This window comes from Galeopterus variegatus, unplaced genomic scaffold, assembly GCF_000696425.1.
Source record: "Galeopterus variegatus unplaced genomic scaffold, G_variegatus-3.0.2 Scaffold6107, whole genome shotgun sequence".
Classification (NCBI taxonomy): domain Eukaryota; kingdom Metazoa; phylum Chordata; class Mammalia; order Dermoptera; family Cynocephalidae; genus Galeopterus; species Galeopterus variegatus.
In genome coordinates this window covers 26,491-49,373 of record NW_007732218.1, presented here as the reverse complement: position 1 = coordinate 49,373, position 22,883 = coordinate 26,491, and the positions used below count along the sequence as shown (strand labels likewise).

Here is a 22,883-nt window from a genome sequence, read left to right as displayed (position 1 = left end):
ACAGATTCTCTAACAAGCCAAACAATTCAACAAACTCTGAGAAACATGGTTTGGAAACAAACTAAACTTTTTTCGGTAGAGAACTATTTGTCATTGTGGACTGTGACTCTCCAAGGGGAGATATAATAAACCTCATTTCCCAACTACACATGACCAAGTTACTTCATCTCTAGTCCTCTGCTTCCTCATCTGTAAAATTTGTGACAAAAATACCCAGTGGATGGAGATGGTCCACACAGATAAAGAATAAAAAAGTGATCTGGAAAGGAAAAAGGGTCACACACATACAAGAAGATGTGGTTGTTACTTCTGTCGTTTATCTTTACCATGCATATTGAATGGGGTCTTGACATTTCTCACATTCCTCCAAAAGTCACATCACATGCCTAGAAACAGAAATTCATCTATTTCTGAGCACGGGTGGAGAGCTTACCTTTCTTTTTCTTTGCTGCTATAAATATCTTCTTCAGGCCCTCTTCTAGGGCTGTCATCTTAATGCCAGACAGCACATTGGCACGATCACGGTGCTGAGCCACAATCAAAGCCAGCTGGGAAGAACCACCATTAAGTGACTGATGTTAACATGAGACGGTGACACTGTCAACTAAGTGACCTGCTCATGGAGTGGACACAGCCTTTTGCAGGTCACCTGGGCTTTGCCTCCATCTCTTTGCATGCTCTGCCTGATCAGCAGCGTCCTACTAAATGTGTGACTCCACGCCCATCACAATTGTTCTATCTTATTTTGTGGTAACTTTATAGAGGCTTTCCTTCTTTTTAAGATACGTTAAAACCAGAGTCCAAAACATATACTTTCTAAATGCTCTCAAGGGTCAAGAAAGAATTTTTCAGAATTTTAAAAGTAGGAAGGATTGTGGAGGTTCTTGTATTCCAGGTCTTGTATTCTGTAACTGATGCTTAAGTCAGCTGCACAGCCCGCAGGACAAGCAGTCATTCCACCTCTGTTCGAACAACTCCCGTGAGGACAAAATGCCAAATGTGTCCCACCCTGTCCTAACCCAAGTGGGGTAGAGCTGGAGAGTGTCAAGGGAGCTTCTGGGACTAATATCAGTACAGTCACACCAGAGACATGCTGTTCTACTCACTGTAAACAGTTTTCTTGAGTCAGTGGGTTTTTAGCTTCTTAGGTATAGACAGTGTGTTGTTCTAATTTTTTTTCTGGCATTTTAGAAATTACTGAATGAATGACTAAACAAACAGAAATCACTCTGCTGTTAGCCACACAGACTGCCAACCTCAAGACAATGAGCCTTTCTTTCAGCCTGGTTTCTACATTTCTTCTTTTCTAAGTCAATAATATTTGACTATGAGTTCAGGCCCTGAAGAAAGCAACGTAGGTGGGATAAATAAAATTCATTACAGGTATTCCAAATGACAGGCAATGGGAGAGACTTAAGATGCAAAAGGAGGGTTCTGATGTGGGCAGAGGAAATACGGAGTGGTTCTTCTCCTCTGCTTATGGCTGGCTAAAAAACACAATGTTACGGAACTTTTCATTTAGGAAATGATGATACCCTTAGAGGTTTGAGCCATGTTTTCTTATTCATTCAGTAAATGTTTACTGCACATTTCCTATGAACTAGTACTGTGTGGGGTACTGAGGATAAAAAGACCAAATATGCATCCCCCTACTGAGGAGGGGCCGGCCATCTGGGCGGGTGGAGGGAACAAGGAAGTAGAGGACAGAGCTCCAGGGACTGACAGAGGGAGGAGACAGAGGAAGTGCACTGGAGGGGTGGCCCCAGCTGCTTGTTATGGGCTGAACTATATTCCCCCCAAACTTGTATGTTGAAGCCTGCACCCCAATACCTCAAAATGAAGGTCTTTAAAGAGGTAATGAAGTTAAAATGAGGTTGTTAGGGTGGGGCCTAATCTAATCTGACTGGTGTCCTTAGAAGAGGAAATTTGGAAACATAGAAAGACACCAGGGATGTGCAGGCAGAGAGGAAGGACCATACAAGGACACAGCGAGAATGCGGCCATCTACAAGCCGAGGAGAGAGGCCCCAGGAGACACCAAACCTGCTGACACCTTGATCTTGGACTTCTAGCCTCCAGAACTGTGAGGAAATAAACTTCTGTTGTTTGTGCCACCCAGTATGTGTTATTGTATATGGCAGCCCCAGCAAACTAATATACTACCGTAGAGACCAATGGGGGCAGGAGAGGTTTCCAGAGAAGCCGATGTGAGCCAGAGTTTAGTTCTGATATCAGATGTAGTTTTTTTCACTTACCAAATCTTGCCCTTGGTTTCTTGACTCTTTATCATCAATAGGAAATAAAAGGACACCTCCCAAACTCAAGTCTGCAGTAAAATAAAAAAGCAATAGAAAGAACATTAAGTTCACTAAGGGCTGAGACCACTGAAGGGTCTAATCTGACTCCTTATACGATGCCTTTCCCAAATCCAATTAGGTTCTGAACCCCACCTTCCTTCAGAATCCTTCATAGTAGCCCTTTCTCACTCTCCTGGCTTCAGTCACCACCTTGGCCAGGTACTCTCCTGCTTCATTCCTGAATTTTTGTGATCTCTTAACTCAATGCTCCTCAAACGTTACCAACAAGGTACTCCTGTAGAAATCGAAGAGCGAACAAAACCCAGAGGAATCTGGGGGGCTGCAGGGAGAAGCACTATGAGCTTGAAACTCCTTTGGAGGTCTATGTTTGTCTTAAATCATTCAAATACTGCATTCTACTATATATGTCTATTTTCCTACCCTCCAAATAAAATAAAACTGATGCTCCAGATAAACGTGCTAATTTAATTTTTTTTTTTTTTTTTTGACTGGTAAGGGGATAGGAACCCTCAGGCATGGTGTCGCCTGCACCATGCTCAGCTAGTGAGCGCACCGGCCATCCCTATATAGGATCCGAACCCATGGCCTCGGCGCTCAGCACCACACTCTCCCGAGTGAGCCATGGGGCCGGCCCTATAGCTTTACATAACCTAGTTTGAGCTTTTTGTTTAAACAAAAGTGATGAATATCCTGCACACTCCTATCTTTTAAGTCATTCTAAAACACTGGCTATGCTATCCTACTCTTCTGATCAACTCTCCCAAATGATAGCCATTACCCATTAAATAAGGTCCTGCTTAGAATGGCATCTCCCCAGACAAGCCTATTTCCCAGTTCTATGATGTGCTCCACACCTGCCTTTAAAATCTAACTCTTCTCTATTCCTCGACCTGAGTCCTCTCCTCTGGCCTGCCTGGCCTATGCACTGTCCTTCAAACACCTGCACTGTGTAACTGCTTGGGTTCTTCAGTATCCACGCACTGCGAATGGTAGGTGTTATGGGGATACCAAAATGAACGAGACAAGGTGAGGGATCCTCTTGCCATTTCTTTCAACCTATTCAAATTCAACCCATCTTTCCAGGCCCAAGGTAACTTTCACCACCTCCGTGATGCCTTCCCTGGGAATTCTAGCCCAGTTTCATGTACTCTGCTGCACCTCATTTCATTCCTTCATCGGAGCAAGCTGCACACTCCCACCTCCATTTCCTTACTGACCACTTTTGCCTTAAGTCTGTGCAACCAGGTTTTAGTGTTCACACTCTCCTCAAAGTGCTCCAAGGTCATGTGATGGACCTTGGGTGAAATCCAGCAGCTTTCCCCATTCTCACCTCACTTCAGAGTCTGACGCTGTGGACCACTTTGCCTGTTTGACATCCTCTCCTCCCTTGTCCCTCAAAATATCACACTCTCAAGGTTTCCTTATTTTTCTGACAATTCCTTCTGTCTCTTCCTCCTGCCTCAGCTCCTAAGTGGAAGTGTTTTCCATGCTCTGTTCTCTGCCCTCTCGTGTCTCCATCATATCTCTCACTTGGTTTCAAGCAAGGACTCAAACAGGGACTCTTCAGGCTGCACCTCTAGCTCTGGCCTTTCCTGGATTCTCTGCTTTCCAGCTGCCCAATCTGAATCTAAATTTGGGCTGACTATTTCAACACACATTATACCCTTCTTTCAGTAATTTGTTTTACTAATAAGAGTATTTACTCCAAGTCCTTATATCCCTTTGTACCCTAGAGAACTGGGCAGAAGAATTAGGAAAAACCAATCTCTAAAAAATCTGGGGGGCCCTTCTCTATTGGACAAGGTCCTTTAACCTCTCAACAACCCCAGGAAATAATCACGTTAATAATTTTACTCCTCTTACCACTGTGATTTCTGCATGTAAAAGGCAGTGCCCCTTTCCCTTCTCTATGCCAAGGGACAACACCATTCAGCCTTCCAAGCTCCCCTGGCCCCAAATTTCTGTTTCCAGGGAGTGTTGTACTGCAGGCTGTGCTGGCCTCATGATACACCCTACTTTCCCTCAGCAACAAACCCGAACTCCTGTTAGCATTTTAATGATGTGTCTGATTTCTCTCTCACAGGTCTCTGACATTTTCATCAGATATTCCCTTATGAAGATGGGGTGAGTTGGTTAAACAATGAAATGATCCTCATTCCAATACTTTTTTCTAAAAACATGCATGCAGGACTGACAGTTTTCAACACACTTGTACATTCATTACCCTCCCTGTAGTCCCATAAGGTAGGCAGAACGAGTATTATTTGCAAATTACAGATGAAAAAACAGGCACAGGAAGGTAAGGGACTGCCTCAAAGTCACATAACCACCAGCTTATTGATGACAGAGTTCAGTCCCCAACCAGTTCTTCTGACTCCTTAGCTAGAGCTTTTTAACCCACGTGATACTATCTTAGTGTCCTCTCCTGTCTTATTCCCCCTCACCCTGCCCTCTGCTGTGCGTCTTACCTTTCATCCTCCCAGCCAGCTCATATATTTTTCTTGGCTCAGCTGATCGTTTTTCCAGAGCTGTGAATAAACCTCCTCTTCCCCAGTGGCCAGAGTCATCTGACAGAAGAAAGAGAACATTTTCATCTATAGGAGGCAAAGTCCAGTCCACAATTTAGAAAAACAAAGGGACACAAAATAGGCTTGTGGAAGAATGACTTCTCAAAGGAAAGAAAAAAATGTATGATCGCCTCAGGACATCATAGGTTGGATTTCCAAATAAGTTTAGGTTTTCTGGAAGATACACCTGGCCATCATAACAGGAAAGCAGCTCAAAAATTAGCGTTCTGAATGAGCAAAACCTCTGTGGTGCATCTGTAACCACTGGAGGTGAGGAAGGATGGAGAGTAGATGGAACATGATACGGAGTGAGGTGAAGCACTGGCAACACAGCAGCACACAACTCCCACTTTACGGTCATGTGTTTCTTCACACTGCAAACACCTGTTAGCATGTATTACAAGTCAGGCATTGCTCTAGGCACCAGGGATATATAGCAGCAGACAAAATTTTCCTGCTCCTAAAAACCTTATTTTCTCATTCAATGAGACAGTCAAACAAATGAATACATATGTTATATGCCAGGTGGTGATTTGCATAATAAAGGAAAATAGAGTAGAAAGAGGACAGAGAACAACAGAGGTGGAGATGGGGTCTGCTTTATATGAGAAATCAAGGAAGACCTCTTTGAGAAGCAGGCATTTGAACAATGCCTGATGTGGGTACCTGGAGAAAGAGGGTTCCAGGCAGGGGAAGTAAAAGTCTCGAGAGGGAACATGCTTGGAGTTTTGCTTTTCCTCAAAGGATTCCTTTGTCTAAGTGTTTCCTCATTTCACCCTCTTAAAAACCTCGTGCAGAGGATAAGGCAGACAGCATCCCATTAAATGGATAAGAAGTTGAGGCTCAGAGAGGTTGCTTAACTCAGCTAGGTAAAAGAGCCAAGAGTCAAGAGTCAAATCCATGTCTCCTGATGCTAAAATTCACGCTTTTTAAACCACACAATTCTACACTGGGACCATCCCCCATAAATCAGAGCTCTGCCTCATCCTCCCCAGTTCTTGTCACTGTAAAGACTGAGGCACCCACCCCGGTCCACACCACTTCTCCTACCCACGCAGTGCACAACGAGGGCGTCCTCTGCGCCGGCCTGGGGGTGGGTGACGTCACCACTGACGTAATTGATGGAGGTGGAGTCTGGGTGTTCACAACACAACTCTGCAGAAGTCGCATCCTCCGCATCCTCCCCGTCCTCTGGCTCGCTTTCCTCCGAGGGTAGGCAGAAGGACTGGTAATTGTTGGACTCCCACCAGGCCATCCTTCCACAACAGGCCAGAGAGAAAAGGAAATTAACCCGCCTCTGACAATTTCCCTTGGAACACATTTTGTACTGCTGTTCACAAACAATAACTGCAATTAGAAACTCACCCTGATTGAAGATTTCTGCTTATTTGTAAATAAACAAGTCTCACTGATTAGCCTAGCTGCCTCCTGACTACACTTCAATAATGAGCATCTACCAAATGTCCCTGTTTTTAAGAACATGACTAAAAGGGACTGTTCAGATAACCTACTCTTTGTCAGTTATAATAAAATCTTAAAATTTTATTGTTTCAACAGAATGCATCTTCTCTGCCTTAGGCACTTAGAACTTTTTACTTAAGTAGACTAACATTAAAGGTAAAGTTTAATCTTTTCAAAGGTATTCTGTTAACAGTAGGAACCACCAGCTTTACAGAAGTTTTCCGTATTTCTAAAGTGCTCTTCCACTGGGGTCTCAGTTATACCTGTGGCTCCTTTACCAACTGTGACCCTCAGCTTGGTTAATAACACAGACATACTTTTTCTCATGTTCAGCTTCTTCCTTCTGCCTCTTCTTTTCCTCTATTAGTCTCTTTCTCTTGGCTGCTGCTTCTTGTCTTTTCTTCTGTCTGTCCTCCAGCTCTTCTGGGCTCAGAATCCGCTTCCTTTTGGTAGACCCCTCCACAAGGCCTGGAATAAGAACCTGTAGGAAGAACAAGATGCATACCAGGAAGGTAAGGAACTGCCTGTTCCTCCGTGAGTTCATTCACCCCTACAGCACACCCTGTACAGAGAAGCAACATGCTTAATATTCCACGAAACATCGCATCTCATGCCACCATGTGTGGTGGGAACTGGTGACAAAACTCTTCAACTGACTGTGCGTATTACACATCTCACAGATTCAGTGACCAGGATATCGTGCTATAAACTTAACCAGAGTATTGGCATGGTTGGTACAGTCATTTCAATCCATTGCATTAGGAATAAGATACTTCAGAAAAGTAACTTTTTTTCCTTGATTGAAAGCATATCCTGCAGGATGCCACTTTAAGTTTAACCATTTTTAATGGAAATCTTTCTATAACATATTATAATTCTTTTTTAAACAGAATACTGCAACATCATGATTATCTTTACGATCACTAGCATTTAATGAGCACCTATCAAGTGCCAACCACTGCAATCATAACATATATCATTTATGATTGCCATTCTCTCTTAATGACAAAGGGCCACAATTATCAACAGCAGGATATGGTATTTTAGTGTAATATAGTGATCCCTTTAGGGGTGGCTTAGATAGTCAGGGTGCTTTCACCTGCATTAAACTGTATAGTATACTCTCCTTGTTAAGATTTTTTATGCCAACTTTTTACATAGTTTTTATACCAGGGTACAGGTAAGTATACTTACATTTCAACAAACACATATTTATTTCTTAACAAATCATGCTAAGAGAAAAAAATGATCCCAATATCATTTTTTGTTCTCTGAGGGTGATGGTTTGGAAGAATTTCTTCCTTTACATAAAGTAATAGTTCTTACATTGCCTTTATTTCGGAGTGACCGGCCCTCTTGACTTGTTTTCTCCAAAAGGGTTTTCTGAAGATTCACCAGGTGTTCAAATGATTTTCTGTCTTCCTTACTAGGCTCTTTAGAATAATCTTTACCTTCAAATAAGTACATATGGTTTTCTAAGAACATAAAACACAAAGAGAGAAATGTTAGATACTAAAAAAAAAAAAAGGATTAGTGCCATCCAAAGCAATAACTAGGGTGAATAAGAGAACAGCCTGTATTCCAAATGGGCTAAGACCATGTTGTAATGAAGGTACTTCATTTCCCATTCCACTGACACTGATGAGTTTGGGTTCTACGTGGGGATCCCATACATTTGCTTTTCAAAGGAGAGAGCATGGCTTAAAGCCCTTTTGGTCCATCCTGAGACGTCTGCTGGATCTATCCACCCTGCTGAGTCTTGATCATTCATCACTCATTCATTCCACAACCATTCCGCAGCACAAATCTCACTGACAATAGGATCACCTAATAAAATCTATACTTTTCTATTCCAAACATACTTTTAATACTCCTTTTCTTTTTCTGCCTTTTCTGTAATATTAAAAGGAACAAGTAACAAATCTATGAGAAAATGAAGAATCACAAAAATGATTGCTTGGGGCTGGCCCGGTGGCGCACTGGAGAGTGCACCGCTTGGGAGTGCGGCAGCGCTCCCGCCAAGGGTTCGGATCCCATGTGGAGACCGGTTCCCGCTCACTGGCTGAGCACGGTGCGGGCGCAACACCGAGGGTTGTGATCCCGTTGCCGGTCAGTAAAAAAATACAAAAAGGAAAAAAAAAAAAATGATTGCTTGGATTTACAATATTCTTTACAGATCTCATGAAGCACTGTCATGATCCTCCCTATAATCCTGGTATAACTAACCCCACTTATAAAAGGGGAAATTGAGGCCCACACAGGGAATAAGGGACTTCCCAATTCTCACTGCTAATAAATGATGAAGGCAGGATTTTCTGACTCTAAGGCCAATGTGCTCTTTTCAGTATATTACTGTGTCTATAGAAAGTTGGAGGGATAACAGGCTAGCAAATAATTATGGTAATAACAATAAGGACAATAGTGTAATTTTGAATTGTACTTAAAACTATCAGAGCACTTTCGCATCTATTATCACATTTGATTCTTGCAAGTATGTAAAAGAGTAAAGCAAACATTAATAGCACCATTTTACAGATAAGAACACAAAAGCTCAATGAGACTGGGTAATCTGCCAAGATCAAGTGATAAAGAGAAGTCATGACCACTCAAGACTAGCAACCACAGAAAGGTGAGATAATGATTCAAAAGTGAAGCACATTTAATAGCACATGTTACCAAATAATGTATTTTCACAGCATTATGATATCAGCTATAAGTAGTTTTCCCTAGAGAATATGAAAGCAAAACATTTTCATTCTCAAGAGATCAATTGCTTCACACTTGTACCCAAATCTAACCAACTGTAATTCTAATGGCATTTGCTAATTGAATCAGCAGGGGGCTTTCAATGAGGTGCTCTATCAACAAGTGGAAAAAAAGAAAAAGAACTGAGAAGTGTCAAATCAAATATGATCAACATATGCAGCTTCACACCACATGCAATTCTCAAGTTATAAACATGCTTTTAAGAAACACTGGCATTCAAGAAACTCTGGCATTCAAGATAAAGCAACCCTGTTTTAAGTTTAATTTTGATTGGGGCTGTTTTAATTACTAGTCTTTTGTATTCATCTATATTATTTTTAACTGTGCTCCTGTCTTTGCTCTCCAGCCAATAGGAGGTGGGAGCCCACACAGGCCTAGCGTCCTACCAGTAGAACCACCTACCACAGAGGGAATCTATACCCCAAAATCAAAGAGAAAATTCCAAATTTTATTACAACTGGAGAATTTTTTTCTGGCAGTTGGCCTGAAAAAAAATAATTTCTTCAGGCAGTTGGATTGACTGAGAAACGTAATTATCTTTTTGGAAAACAGCACAATTTTATTTTGTTCTGGTAAACATTAGGAAAATAAGCTGAAATTAATCTAGGTGTGCAGAAATGGGTGCAAGCTTTGGTATTTAACGTAATCAAAATATAACTTTAAAATATGATCACATGCGTCTATTTCTTCTCTTAACTGAAACAACTAATGACAAAAAAGGAATTTTAAAAAAGAGGTATGAAGCAATAATGGATGAAAAAGTTCAATAACTTTGGCAAATGAGAAGTGGTTGGAGGGATAACAACAGATAAAGAAGCGCTGTGTAAGGAAAACGCAGGTGCCTGGCTAAGGGGTGACTGTGAGACGAGAGACCCTCTCAGTCCTCCAAAAGCTGATGACCCACGAGTGCAGGGTACCACAGGTGGGGGAGATCTGAGAGAAGATCTGCATATCAAGTAACGGGAGTGCCATGAATTCTTGACTTGGCCTGTTTTTTAAATGTGATTCCATCTGAGTAACCAGGTTTTCTCCAACCCCTACCTCTTCCAAGGGAAATATTAGAGAAGTCGTCTACAGAGAAAATGAGTGGCCCAGTGAAAAGACTTCAAATATGGACATCTGGGAAGGCTCCCTCAGTGTGAAAGCTGGCTCCCCAATGGAGAATGCTGGAATAAGGCCCACAGGCCCATACACCTGTGCATGACAGAGCTGCCCCTCCCCCGGCACACGTGACCAGACAGCCAGAGGACACTAGACATTTCAGGAAAAAAACCAAGAAGAGATTCCAAAGCAAATTTCAAAAAAAGAAGAGGAATGATGGTGACTATAGTTAATGATGCACTGTATTCTTGAGAAATGTTAGGAGAGTGGATGTGAAGTGTCCTCAAAATGGATAACCAAAACGATAACATATGCATCACCTCTCATGGTTAATTAGCTAGATTTAACCATTCCGCACTGTATATGTGCTTCAAGGCATCATGTTGTACACAATAAATACATATAATCTTACCAGCCAATGTTAAAAAATACATAAGTATATTTGAAAACAAAGAAGAGAAAGAAGGAGAAACAATTGGAGAAAAGAGACGATGCAGCAGGCAGAGGAAGACTTTTTAAAAAGATAAAATAAATATCCTCCCTGGAATACATTTTAAAAAGCTATAATAAACGTCCTCAGAGAGGTTACCATGTCCTTGAAATGAGAACAGGATACAATTAAAACAACAAGCAGAGGACAAGAAAGAGTTCTTGAAGAATATAAATGGGAGACTATTGTGAAGAATTTTAGATAAAATATGAGAAAAGTCAAAGAGCAGTGTCCTGTAAAATAAGGCAGCTGCCTAAATCCCAATTTCTCCACGTATCCTATAAAAATCATGTAGATCAACAAAGATAACAAAACCACCCCTAACACATGCCCACTACAAAACTAAGAGTCAGAAAATACTATAAACTTCAATTTTCAGATAAGGAGAGAAATGAACATTCAAAGCCAGGTGAACCAGCTCCAAAGGCCACACTAGAGTGGAGAGTCAGGCAGAGACCGCACAGAAGAGAGGGCAGTGGGGTTCTGGCAGCATCAGATACAAATTGCCCCCGAATAAGAGGGTCAGACTCTAAATGGGAAAATAAATGAGGACAGGTCTGAGACCTGGTGCATGGATCAGAGCAGTGGCTACAAAGGAACTGAAAGGAAGGGACTAGACAATACATGCAGCCAGAAATTTGGGAAGGCACTGTTTCATGGGGAGAAAGAGACTAGTTAGAAGGGGAAGACACCCCTTGACAGTTTTGCGGTAAAGGGAAAGAAGAAAGCAAGTGATGGAAATTCACTTTCCTACAGAAACAAAAGAATCACAAAATCAGAGGTCATGCCAACCCCACTCCTCACCAAAACAAGGAGGCACCATCTAGTAAAGAAGCTGCAGTTCTCTGCATCAGCAGAAGAAGGTACTCTTGAATTAAGAAGCCTCATAAGACTCCCAAGCCTGTCATCTGAAGCCGTAATCCTCATTGCTGCTGGTACAGGAAAAGAAAGTCATTTCAAAATAACCATGAGATGTCAGGGAACATCCATACAAAGCTAGTATATGAAAAGACACTTTGAATCAAAAATTCAAACATTCAGAATAGGAAAGGGGAAAAAAGGACAAAAGTTGACCAAATTAAAAAAAAAAAAACTAAGAGACAAAATCATTTCCTACACCTCATAGGGTATCGCAGAGTAGATGGAAACAGGCTTAAAGACAGAGTCTACACTATTAATGAACACACAGAAAATGCTCAGTCAATATTAGCTGTAATTTAAAAAGAAATCATCCTACTATTTAGAAGAGGAATCGCTATTTGCAAAGCACCATACTATGGATAACAGGTTTTACTAATCAACAAAGAAGATGCTTGCAACCAAGGGAGGAAAGGTGCAAATTCAAATCCTTGAGATTGATACTACCATAGCATTAACATCATGATTTTGGTTCAAAGTTCAGCTACAACGGAATAGCCAGACAAATTTCTAGTTCATCTGGGAAGAGCTCTTAGACAAAGCACACTGTTTTAAACAGTGTGCCCAGGGTGACAACAGGGCTGTGCAGGGAGAAGATGTCCCAGGGAGCAGTATCCAGGATTTTCCAGCTTGGAGCAGCTGTGCCATCTGCTCTGCTGTAACCCCCAACTCACTTCCTTCCTCCTGCTCTCTGCTCCCTTCTCCTGCTGCAGGCAAGGCATCGGAGATCCACTGGCCATCTTCTGTTTCTCCCAGGATGGACTCCAGGTCTATTTCATCTATGGTACTCCCCTCAGAGGACAGCAATTTATCCAAACCAAATTTGAGTATCTCACTCAACTTGAATGAACAAAACAAAAAAGGCCAGTTAGTTCTCGTGAAAACAAATGTCAGCATACTGGTGATTTGCTAAGTGGCTTGATGACACCAGGCACATTCCTTCCCTGACAGACAGACAGCCTTTCTCCTCTCTCCATTGTAGATGATACCAACCAGGGCATTTCAATAGCTGGATGATGGGTAAGCAGAGAGGTAATAAATGATGATTAGTGCTGTTGAGTAAGACAATTCTCCATAACAACAATAAAAAATTTAAGGCTCCAATTTCTTTTTTTTTTTTGAAGAACAGTCATCTCATACATTTTCTATAGCACCTCTCACTGATTTTTTAAAGGCATTCCCAGCAGCCACATGACAAGTCAGAGACTCTCCTATCTCTTCACTGCCAAACTTCTTAGAAAGGAAAGGCTACACTGGGTATTTTACCTCTACCATAAACTGACTCCTTTCCTTTGTCACACAGTGCTCTATGGAAACCACCTTAGCAAAGACCAGTGACAACTCCTGATCACCAGACCCCAAGGCCATTTCTCAATTTGAATCTTTCTGGATATTCCTCGGGCACTGCACTATCCCGCTTCTCTTCCCTTATCCCTCTCGAGGGTACCTAACCTCGGCCTATTCCCCATGGCTGTAGGAACCACCCAAAAAGCTTAGATAATTTTTCCTGGTTTTTACTTGCTACTTCCAAACATGAACACAACTGGATATACTAGAGGTTACTTCAAAAAGTTCGTGGAAAACTGAATTAAAAGATAATACAAATCTTTCTATGAACTTTTTGAAGCACCCTCGTATTTACGTTTAACCTTAGTATACATGACCAAGACAACTGGCTTTGGCAGCAGTTACCAAAAATAGAAGAAACCCAACTATTTACGATAAGAATTAATCCACACTGGATTCTCCCTTAAGCCCTTTGTATTGATGCCTGCCTCCTGACTTTCCCTCGTTATCGTTCGCTTGCGATGTGTGTTAGTCATTAAGGAACTACATGTGCTTCTATGAGAAGCAATATATTACAGTAATTAAAGGCATGTGCTTGGAGGTAGAGTGTGCTTGGATCGAAGTCCTAAATCTGAATGACCCTGGGCAAATTACTTAAGGGAAGATAGTGCCTACCTCGTTCTGTTGTTATTATTCACCAAAACAATTGGAAAAGAGCACCTCAGACTATAGTTAGCACACAGTAAGCACTCAATTAATGTTCACCACATCTACATCTGCCTTCTGTTTCTATTGTGTTCTCCCTGCAGGAAAATGAACCTGCTTCCCTCTTTCAGGACTTCAGAACTCCATATTGCTTACATTTAACAAACCAGAACCAGGGCCGGCCCGGTGGCGCACTGGATAGTGCGCCGCTTGGGAAGCGTGGCGGCGCTCCCGCCCGAGGGTTCGGATCCCACATACAGACCGGTTCCCGCTCACTGGCTGAGCGAGGCGCGGGAGCAACACCAAGGCTTGCGATCCCGTAGCCGGTCCCGGTCCAGTACGGGGGCAACACTGAGGGTTGCGATCCGTTGCCGGACACGGAAAAAAGACAAAAGACAAACCAGAACCACATCTTTTACTACTGGTTATTTTGTATTTAAAAAAAAAAAAAATCCCCTGCTTTCTTTTGAGACAAGGGCATTGGGCTTATGTTTTTGGCAACCACAAATAACTCACAGAGTCTGGATGGGGAAGAGATAATTCAAACATTAGAGCCAGAACACAACTTTCCAATAACCATAAGCAAGGCAGAAAGTCTGACAAAACCCCTCTCGAACAGCCAGTAGTCTACATTCTCACTAGTATTTGGCCCCATGGCATGGGGGATGTCTACGTGTTTCCCAGTGTGCCCAGCAGCCCACATCACAGGGATACCCCTGACTGAACTCCTAAGCTCCCTCCACTGGGAGAGAGTTCAAGCACCTTATTGACAACTCTTCCATCTCTGACACCCAGAAGGTGGGCCTTCCAAGGCTCTGTCATTTACCTGCTACACGACACCCAACGGAGAGGTCATCTTGAGATTTGATGGAAAACTGTATTTAAGAGTCTCTCCAGTGTACCCCTACCTCTCTCTCAAGCTTTCATCTTACATATGTAATTGCCTCTTAGTGTGAAAACAAAATGCACAGCCTGCCCTACCACTACCACGGTTAAACGTGACATCACAGTCAGCAACAAAAGGGAAAATAGAAAAAGAAAGAACACACTTACCCCTGAGATTAACAATGAACAATTCAAACCCAGCATTATTCCTTCCAGTTCTAGTCCCCAAATTAATGAAACCTTGAAGCTTCCGGTAAGTCACTGACCCCTAACAAAAACAAAGTGATCCCTGTCTTTTGCAATGCTGACATGTAAAGGTGCTCATTGGCCTTTGTGCATTTGCTAACCAGGTGAGAAGACTGCTGGTTTTTAACCCATGCTCAGACTAATTGTAAAATTGGTAACCCTGCTTATAGTACTTTTTCACCTTTTAAATAACTTTTGTATTTTTTATATGATAAGCTAGTTCTTCCAAAGCCTGGTCTCTCTTGCAAATTTCTAATGAAATTCTTTTCTTTTGTCTCTGAGTCTTTCTCTAACAAAGGTTTGTGTTTATGTTGTATTTTTGCTGTAAACTCTGTTGACTAAAGTCTGAATTATCTTTATCTTCCTAAAATTCTGCCCTACTTCCTATCTTCCTAATTTCTATTCTCCTCATCATCCAGGCTTAAAACCTTACAACCATCTTTGAATTTTTTGTCTCCCTAGCTACCCACCTCTAAACAGTAGCCAACTCGTGTCATTTCTTCTTCTGCAGTGTTCCCCACACCAGACCCTTCCACAGCTACTGCCCTTGTCAGACGTTTACCACTCACTTCATGCCTGGATCTTTCTAGTATCCTAAGAGTTGGTCTCTCTGAATCCAGCCCCTCATCCCTGGGGCAAAACCAAAGGATCCAGGATATATTATAATATGGGTTCTAATTTTTTTTTTTTTTTCCCTTTTTGTCTCTTTTTTACAGTAACGGGATCGCAACCCTCGGTGTCGCGCCCATACCGGGGACCGGCAACAGGATCACAACCCTCGGTGTTGCACCCGCACCACGCTCAGCCAGTGAGCAAGAACTGGTCTCCACATGGGATCCGAACCCTTGGCGGGAGCGCCACCGCACTCCCACGCGGCGCACTCTCCAGTGCGCCACCGGACCGGCCCATACGGGTTCTAATTTTAACCCGAGAGCTGCTGTAGAATAACTCTAAGTTCTCTCCAAAAGACAGCTTTTGCTAAAATTTTCTAAGCCAGCATTTGACTCCCATCCAATACTCTCTTCTTTAAGCAAACTAACTCTAGTTCTTTCACCCCTTTTTCCTATGGCATAATTCTGAATTCCTGATCTCTTTCGCCCTCCTCTGAGTACAAAGTAATGTAAGTTGCTGATCAAAGGGTCTGGGATTAAGAAGCAGGCATGGAATTAATTGTTATTGATTACGTTGAGTTCTTTATCTAATTCTCTTAACGGCCCTCTGAGGTAACTAGTGGTATCCTCATTTTCAGAAAAGCAAAAGCAGAGTAGATCCTCTTTATTCCATGTTCTACTGCCTTCATGTATCATATGCATCTTCAAATCCTACAGCGAACCGTGCATGCGGTGGATACTATGGCAGGCATGAATTAGGCCAGGGAACAAATGTGTAGCTAGGGAGAGTGGGTGGTTAACCCTAGTTCTTTTCATTTACATTCTCAACCACAGAGAGCACTGACTAAAAATCATGATACATTCTAAAGTGAAGAACAATCTATTATACCTGGAGGTCAGCATCGGCCGAAGGTTTCTGAGCTCCCAGAGTAAAATGGCCTCCTTCTATGATCATGCTGGTGAGCTGCAGTTTGGAGGCTGCTTTCCTATATACTATTTCCTCCACAGTGTCTCGGCCAATCAGCCGAATGACTTTGACAGACCTGCATATAAGTCGAATGACAGTAGTGTGATATAAGAGTCTGCAAAGCTGGGCAAAGGCATGCAAGGTAAATACACTGAAAAGGAAACAAAACCCAATACCATGTTCAGGGCACAATTAATCGGAGACTGTTTATTTTGGACCTGAGCATCTGTTACAAAGATCTGGTCTCAAATTCTTTCTGAACCTTTCCACCAGTCAAGGAAAGGATGATGAGGTGCCCATAACTCGGATTCCTTATCTATGATCAAGGAAAAACCTCTGGTGGATCTAAATTATCCTCAGGTGTTACCTATCTTTTTAGCTTAGCTCCATAACTCCATATCCCCATCTTTAAACTGAGTTAAACCCTAACTGAAAAAAGATGAATTAAATAACTTGTCAAGGTTCCTTCTAACCTTTTCACAATCTGATTTTGCTCTTTTTAACAAAGTGTGGACAGATAATGTGACCCACCCAGGGCAGTGCTAGGTGTCAACAGCAAAGCTGGGCTAAAGCCTAGTAGTTTCTTGACTCCCAATTGGACTGTCACCAAGGCTACATTCTTTACCTTCCTCCCCAACCCAGAATTGCTGCTGAGCAAGCCAAGGAAATGGAAAAATGCTGATGCTTGTATCACTCACTTGTTCTGGCCGATTCGGTGAGCCCTGGCAGCTGCTTGCAAGTCATTCTGTGGATTAAAATCACTGTCAACAAAAATAACTGTATCTGCTGCTGTTAAGTTCATGCCAACGCCACCTGAAAACAATGCCAAAAGAAATGCAATCAGCAGCACACAGACAAGGATCTAGAAAATAAACATACAGTGCTAGAGTGGGTCACGCTGATAAACTGAAATCGGTCAAAACAATTGGTTTCATCCTTCAAATGGACACCCCCATCCCCAACTCCAGGACCCTGTAGTGGCTGGAAGTGCTACCTGACTTGGAAATATTGCTTGGCTTGGCAAAATTTAATTACTGAATGTAACAGAATGAAGGGAACAGGGGTAAGTAGCAAATGTGAATACTTAAGTTAGTGCCGTGAAGCCATTTTACATCTCTTCTGTTTAAAAAGCTTGATTGGATTTTGCTAGAACAGCTTGTCAAAAAGGACACATGATTTTTCAGAAAACAGCTCTAAATAGGAGAGAGGTCTGCTGTGGGCATTAAGAGAAGAGCACTTCACGTGAATTGCGAGTTACAACTAGGTAGTAAGATCCCTGACACAAGTTAATTAGAAGAGAAAGTCATAGTACACTCCTAAGCAAAGTGGGAAACTACCTCCCTCCGACGGGAGAAAACTTTAGCAAGTGTTTTCCATACTTGTTTCACATTAATCAAAGAGAATGTAACAGAACCAATGGCAAGACAGGAACACTCCATGAAATGACGTTCTGATCTTTCCTCAGGGCTGTAAGAAAAAGGTTGAGGAGGTACCTTCGGTTACAGGAGTTAAGAGAACCATGAAGGCAAATTATAGCCTTCTCTTTGATTAATGTGAAAACAAGTACCAAGTGGGCTCCCTCTTGCCAGGGTTGTTGGAGCTTGTTGCTGAAACAAGCAAGCCTGAAAGGGCTTGTTCCAAGAACTTCAATTAAGGACTAACTTTCAAGAAGGACTACTGACTCCAAGCTGCATCTCAAGACAAGTCAGGCAGAAACATTCTAATTATTCTAATTAAAGTCTTCATCTAAAATTAAAGTGGAAATAAAGAGATGATAATGACTTATTACTGAGATGCTAAATTATACCTAATAATAATGATAGCTACACTTGTGCTTTGCTTACTACTTGCCAGGCATTGTTCTAGGCACTTTACATATATTAACTCCTTTAACCCCTATCACCACTTTATAGATGTTGAAATGGAAGCACAGAAAGGTTATGAGACTTATCTGAGGTTACACAGCTAGAAGGTGAAAAAGCCAGGATTCAGTCCCACATGGTCTGGCTCCAGAGCCTGTACTTTTATCCACTATACTAAAATACCTCCCAGCCTCTTATTTTACTTAAAAAGGTGCTCCATAAAAACTATCTTCTTTTTGGGCTGACTGGTTAGCTCAGCTAGAGTGTGGTGCTGATAACACCAAGGTCAAGGGTTTGGATCCCTGTACAGGTCAGCCGCCAAAAAAGAAACAAGAAAAATTATCTTCTTCTCGGTTTAATGTTATCTAAGTTCAGCTCTTCTTCGTCACTAAGTGGTAATATTTTGATAAATAAGCTATATCCATATTTGTTTGGGAACATTCATGAGCTATCACTGCCACCTGGTGGCAATATGACTCAATCACAGAAATATTTGAAAGTTGGAGGGAAACCTGTTAAATAAATGAAAATGCTGCAAAACTATGACAAAAATGTGATGTCAAACATGACAGATAGTGTTTTGAAAAGGCTAATGTCCAGGACTGCTTCAGCTCCTAAAAGATCTACTCGAGTCCTCCAAGGAGATTAATTGAAAAGCAGAGATGTTTCCAACATAATGCTGCTCTCTGAATATGAAGATGATGAAATCATTAAAGCATAAATGGAATTGTTTTCTCATCACTTATTATGTGTTCACTTTGATCCTTCCAGTTTCTCAAAACTAAGGCTATCCCTGAGACAACTGATCACATGAATAAACAACTGAGATGCAGGGTGTGGTCTATGATCTTAGAAAAGAGTGAGGCCAAATGAATCTGATTATATCTTGTATTATTAATTTTGTTAGGGAAATAGGACACACAGGTGAAATAATCTCCTTAGAGATAAGGATTATATCTAATACTTCTTTTATATACCCTTATAGAACACGGCACTTAATAAAGCTTTCTAAATAAAGCCAAATTCTCTTTTTGTACAGAGACTGATTTCTCTTTAATAGAGGACACACATTCCTTTTGGGTTCCTGCATGTATTCCATCAAGATTTAAGTCTACAAAAAATAAGATAATGCAACTAAGATTCTATGAGTTCAAAACTAATTCAAGGGCTGCTTGCTCTGGGACATGAGAATAATTTCATCTCTAAGAACTGATTTCAAATTATTTAAAAGTATAGGAAAGCACTCTGTAACTGGTAAAGCAGTACCAATGTCATATTTGTACTTATGATTTAAGTCATATATAGATTATGACATAAATAATTCTAAAAAGCTGGCAATTTCATTATAATGACATTTTTAAACAACTAGGTTTTTGTTAAGATTTTACAACACTATTCCAGAGGTACTTAAGGAGAAACTGCAACTAGAAGACAGGTTGTTAACTTATTTCCCAATGGTTGGGAAGGAGTGCTGCCTCCAATAAATGTGAATAAAACTTTCCATGAAATTATAGAAATCTTTCAAGACATTCCCAGGTCAATGATCAAAGCGAGTTAGAATTACTCTCCAACAACCCCAGGTTTCAGGCTTACTTCTTTGATGAGATGATAGCTTGGACAGGCTGGATGGAAAAGAGCACCATGCTAGAAGTCCAGTACCTTAATAAAATATGTCAGCTACTTCAATTACCCCCCCCCCTTTTTTTTTCCACACTGCTTGGTAATAATCTCACCTTTCAGAGAATTAAAGAAAAACGTACTAATGGTTGGGATGTAAAAGTACTGTATCACTCCTTATTTGTCTGCTTTCATCAATGCCTATGTGACTTACCTGCCCTGGTACTCAGGAGAAAAATAAAAATAGGTTGCTGTCCAAAGTTCTTAATGGCCAGGTGTCTCTCTTCTCCTCTCACGGAACCATCCACACGCTCATAGCTGTACCCTTTACACAGAGGAAGAAAACAGAAAAATCTTAACCCTTTTCAAGTACTCTTTGGGGAATAAAAAATTAAGTCAGCCCCAAACCAAATGCCACTTTTGTCTCTTTCAATGCACAGGTATGCCCCCTATTTTAAGCAAATCTCATGGGAAAAATCTAAATTTAGGGGGAAAATTCATTATTTTACAAAAGAACTTACCATAGCATATTCCTCGGGTTTTTTTTTAAATACATGCAGTTGAAGTCTTTGGTATTTATGGAGTTAATACTCAGCTCTGACTATTCCCAGACAACCCTGAATGTCCACACTGTGTAATAGTTCCTAATTTTGCTGAGACACAATTCTTACTTATACAAGCAGTAAGACAAGCACTTGGGAGCAGGTGAGTGAGTCTGCCTGATAGCCCAGCATCTGCCTTTCAATGAAGCTTTAGGGTTCTCCACCTGTCACCAAGCACCCATGTTGGGTAGGGATGTTATAAGCTCAGGATGTGTTTGTGCATCTGGGGACTCCTCAATGTGCCAATGGCATTTTTTGTTTCTGCAAGTGTCCACTGGACCAGGTATACTGCAGTACTTGGGAGGCATCAAGTGGATCTGAGAGACCCCTTCTGGACTAATTTTTTAAATTGTAAGGTCTGGAGCTGATACTTCTTCACCACTGGGCCCAAGATCAACCAGTGTTACAGCCTTTTCCCATCACTCCACATAAATTTTATTATATATTAAACAGAGTTCCCAGGTAATAACTCATATTCCCTATTGTCTATAAAGGAAAAATTGATCTTTCCTTTCCCCTAGTTGATTCGTGGGATCTCTGTAATTTCAATATTCATCTTTTTTAAAATTGATCTGGAATAAGTGCTTAACTGTTGAGTTGAATGTTGCAGGTCACTGAAAGTTCTAGTCACTGAAACTATTTATCATACATTTTCAAAAACACTTAAAATTTCCACAACATTTGCTCCAGTGCCCTTAATTTTAAACCACATAACATGGGAACATGAGTGTTTATTTCTGCCCATGTGTCTCTGCCCTATTAATACCTGACTTCACACACCACTCTCCATTCTCTTTACTTTTAATCTCCTTTTAGGTCTGAATAATGTTCCTGCACTGCTTTCCTTTGTAACATTCCCACATCCATATGACTCTTCATAGACCTATCTGATAGTTAAATCTATAAAAGGCTTAGATAATGTACTGGCCAAGGGCTGTCACCTCTGTAATCCATATAGTCTTGGAGAATATCCAACATCTGGGTCATTTGGGAGAAAAGTAAAACCCGATGGCCCCTGGCAAAAAAAAAAGAAAAAGAAAAACTGCCAATTCTGGTAGTATTTAATGTGAGTTTCCCTCAGACAAAACTTACCAAAGACTACAATTTTATAAATAAATGAAATATTGAAGTAGAAATAATAAATGTCATAAAATTGACAGAGACTTTCTCAGAAACTCTAAACACTTTGTACAAGAATATACCTCCCCATGCAGTATCCTTCAGAGTAGTAGTGTTCAAACTAGAGTAGAGATATTCCCAGGGGCATGTGTCAATGCACCAGAGGGTATAAGAAGCCCTGTAATAATCAAGGCATCTATTTCTGGAATGTCCATTTACTCAATGGAAAGAAATATAAGCTTTCATTTTAATAGCAAAATAAATATAGATATGTGAAGAGTAAAATGAAAAATTCAAATGCACAAAAAAAACCCTCTAAAACTGGAGACCCTGAAGAGTTTATGGTCAGCCACCTACAGTTACTCCCTACGTGGGGGCATAACCCTCTCATCTACAGTTATATTGGTTGAAAAGTCTGAGAAGCATCATTTTAGAGAAGCAAGAGGCAGGTGATGTCTCATCTCCCATGATACATGAGAAAACTTACACATAGGGAGAGGAGAGAAAAAAGAAGCAGGCACAATGATGGATTAAGTCAAGAGTGAAGTCAAGCCTATAGTCCCTTGTTACCAGCCATTATGTTAAATTTGTATCAAGCACAGTGCTGTCAAAATATTCTCATTATGAAAAATAATCTGAGCTCCGAATAACTGTAAGAGGAACAATTACAGAGAACTCCTTCAAGACTCTAGCCCCAAATGGGTGGAAAAAATATCGAACTTGAAGTTGAGGACCTCAATTCTAATCTCACCTCTGCCATTTGCTGGCTGTGTAGACTTTGAATAAGTCACAAAAACTTCCTGGATCAGTGGAATGAAAAAGTTGGACAGAAGGTATTTATGAGTCATCATCCAACTCTAACACACTTACGCAATTATTTAACTTGCACATTCCTAAGGTCAAGCAATTTTGCAAAACCTAAAGTTTTAGGTTAGTTCAGGCCATATGTGGGGCAGTCATCCCAAAAGAACAACTTTGAAATCCTTGGGAATCTGGGGTTTTCCTAGACTCTTCTTTCCCTCTGGTGACCAGGAGGATCAGGTACAAGCTGGAAACCAGGCCACTGAACACTAACTGAACCTGGATTTCTGATGCCCAATTCATCTCTCTGGAAAAGGGTTCCCCCCAAGTTCCTCCTGGGTTCAAATCAAACCCCACAGGTCAACAAAAATAAATGAGCCCTTCTTACGTGCCAATTCAATGCAAGGTACAGTAGGCAATTATAAAAAAATGCTTGTTGTTGTCTCTGTCCTTGTGGAGCCAAATAATATAGTTGGAGATATGGTTAACATACACCAATTAACCAGATAACAGATTAAGGTAGTGCATTGCCAAGTGCTAGATTAGGATTTTAAGTGCTGT

The 22,883-nt window shown here is 41.2% G+C and overlaps 1 protein-coding gene across 1 annotated transcript in view; it reads right to left on the bottom strand.

The window, feature by feature from the left end:
• Positions 1 to 22,883, bottom strand: part of CHD1L (chromodomain helicase DNA binding protein 1-like) — a 42,800-nt gene that overhangs the window by 1,635 nt on the left and 18,282 nt on the right. The window contains exons 11-21 of the mRNA XM_008590448.1: positions 21,344 to 21,417; positions 20,015 to 20,125; positions 17,020 to 17,134; positions 16,244 to 16,397; positions 12,295 to 12,460; positions 7,672 to 7,820; positions 6,663 to 6,826; positions 5,935 to 6,140; positions 4,786 to 4,884; positions 2,255 to 2,325; positions 434 to 548 (exon numbers count right to left, since the gene is read on the bottom strand). Coding sequence (XP_008588670.1) covers positions 434 to 548; positions 2,255 to 2,325; positions 4,786 to 4,884; positions 5,935 to 6,140; positions 6,663 to 6,826; positions 7,672 to 7,820; positions 12,295 to 12,460; positions 16,244 to 16,397; positions 17,020 to 17,134; positions 20,015 to 20,125; positions 21,344 to 21,417 — 1,424 coding nt within the window. The remainder of the gene's footprint in view (positions 1 to 433; positions 549 to 2,254; positions 2,326 to 4,785; positions 4,885 to 5,934; positions 6,141 to 6,662; positions 6,827 to 7,671; positions 7,821 to 12,294; positions 12,461 to 16,243; positions 16,398 to 17,019; positions 17,135 to 20,014; positions 20,126 to 21,343; positions 21,418 to 22,883) is intronic.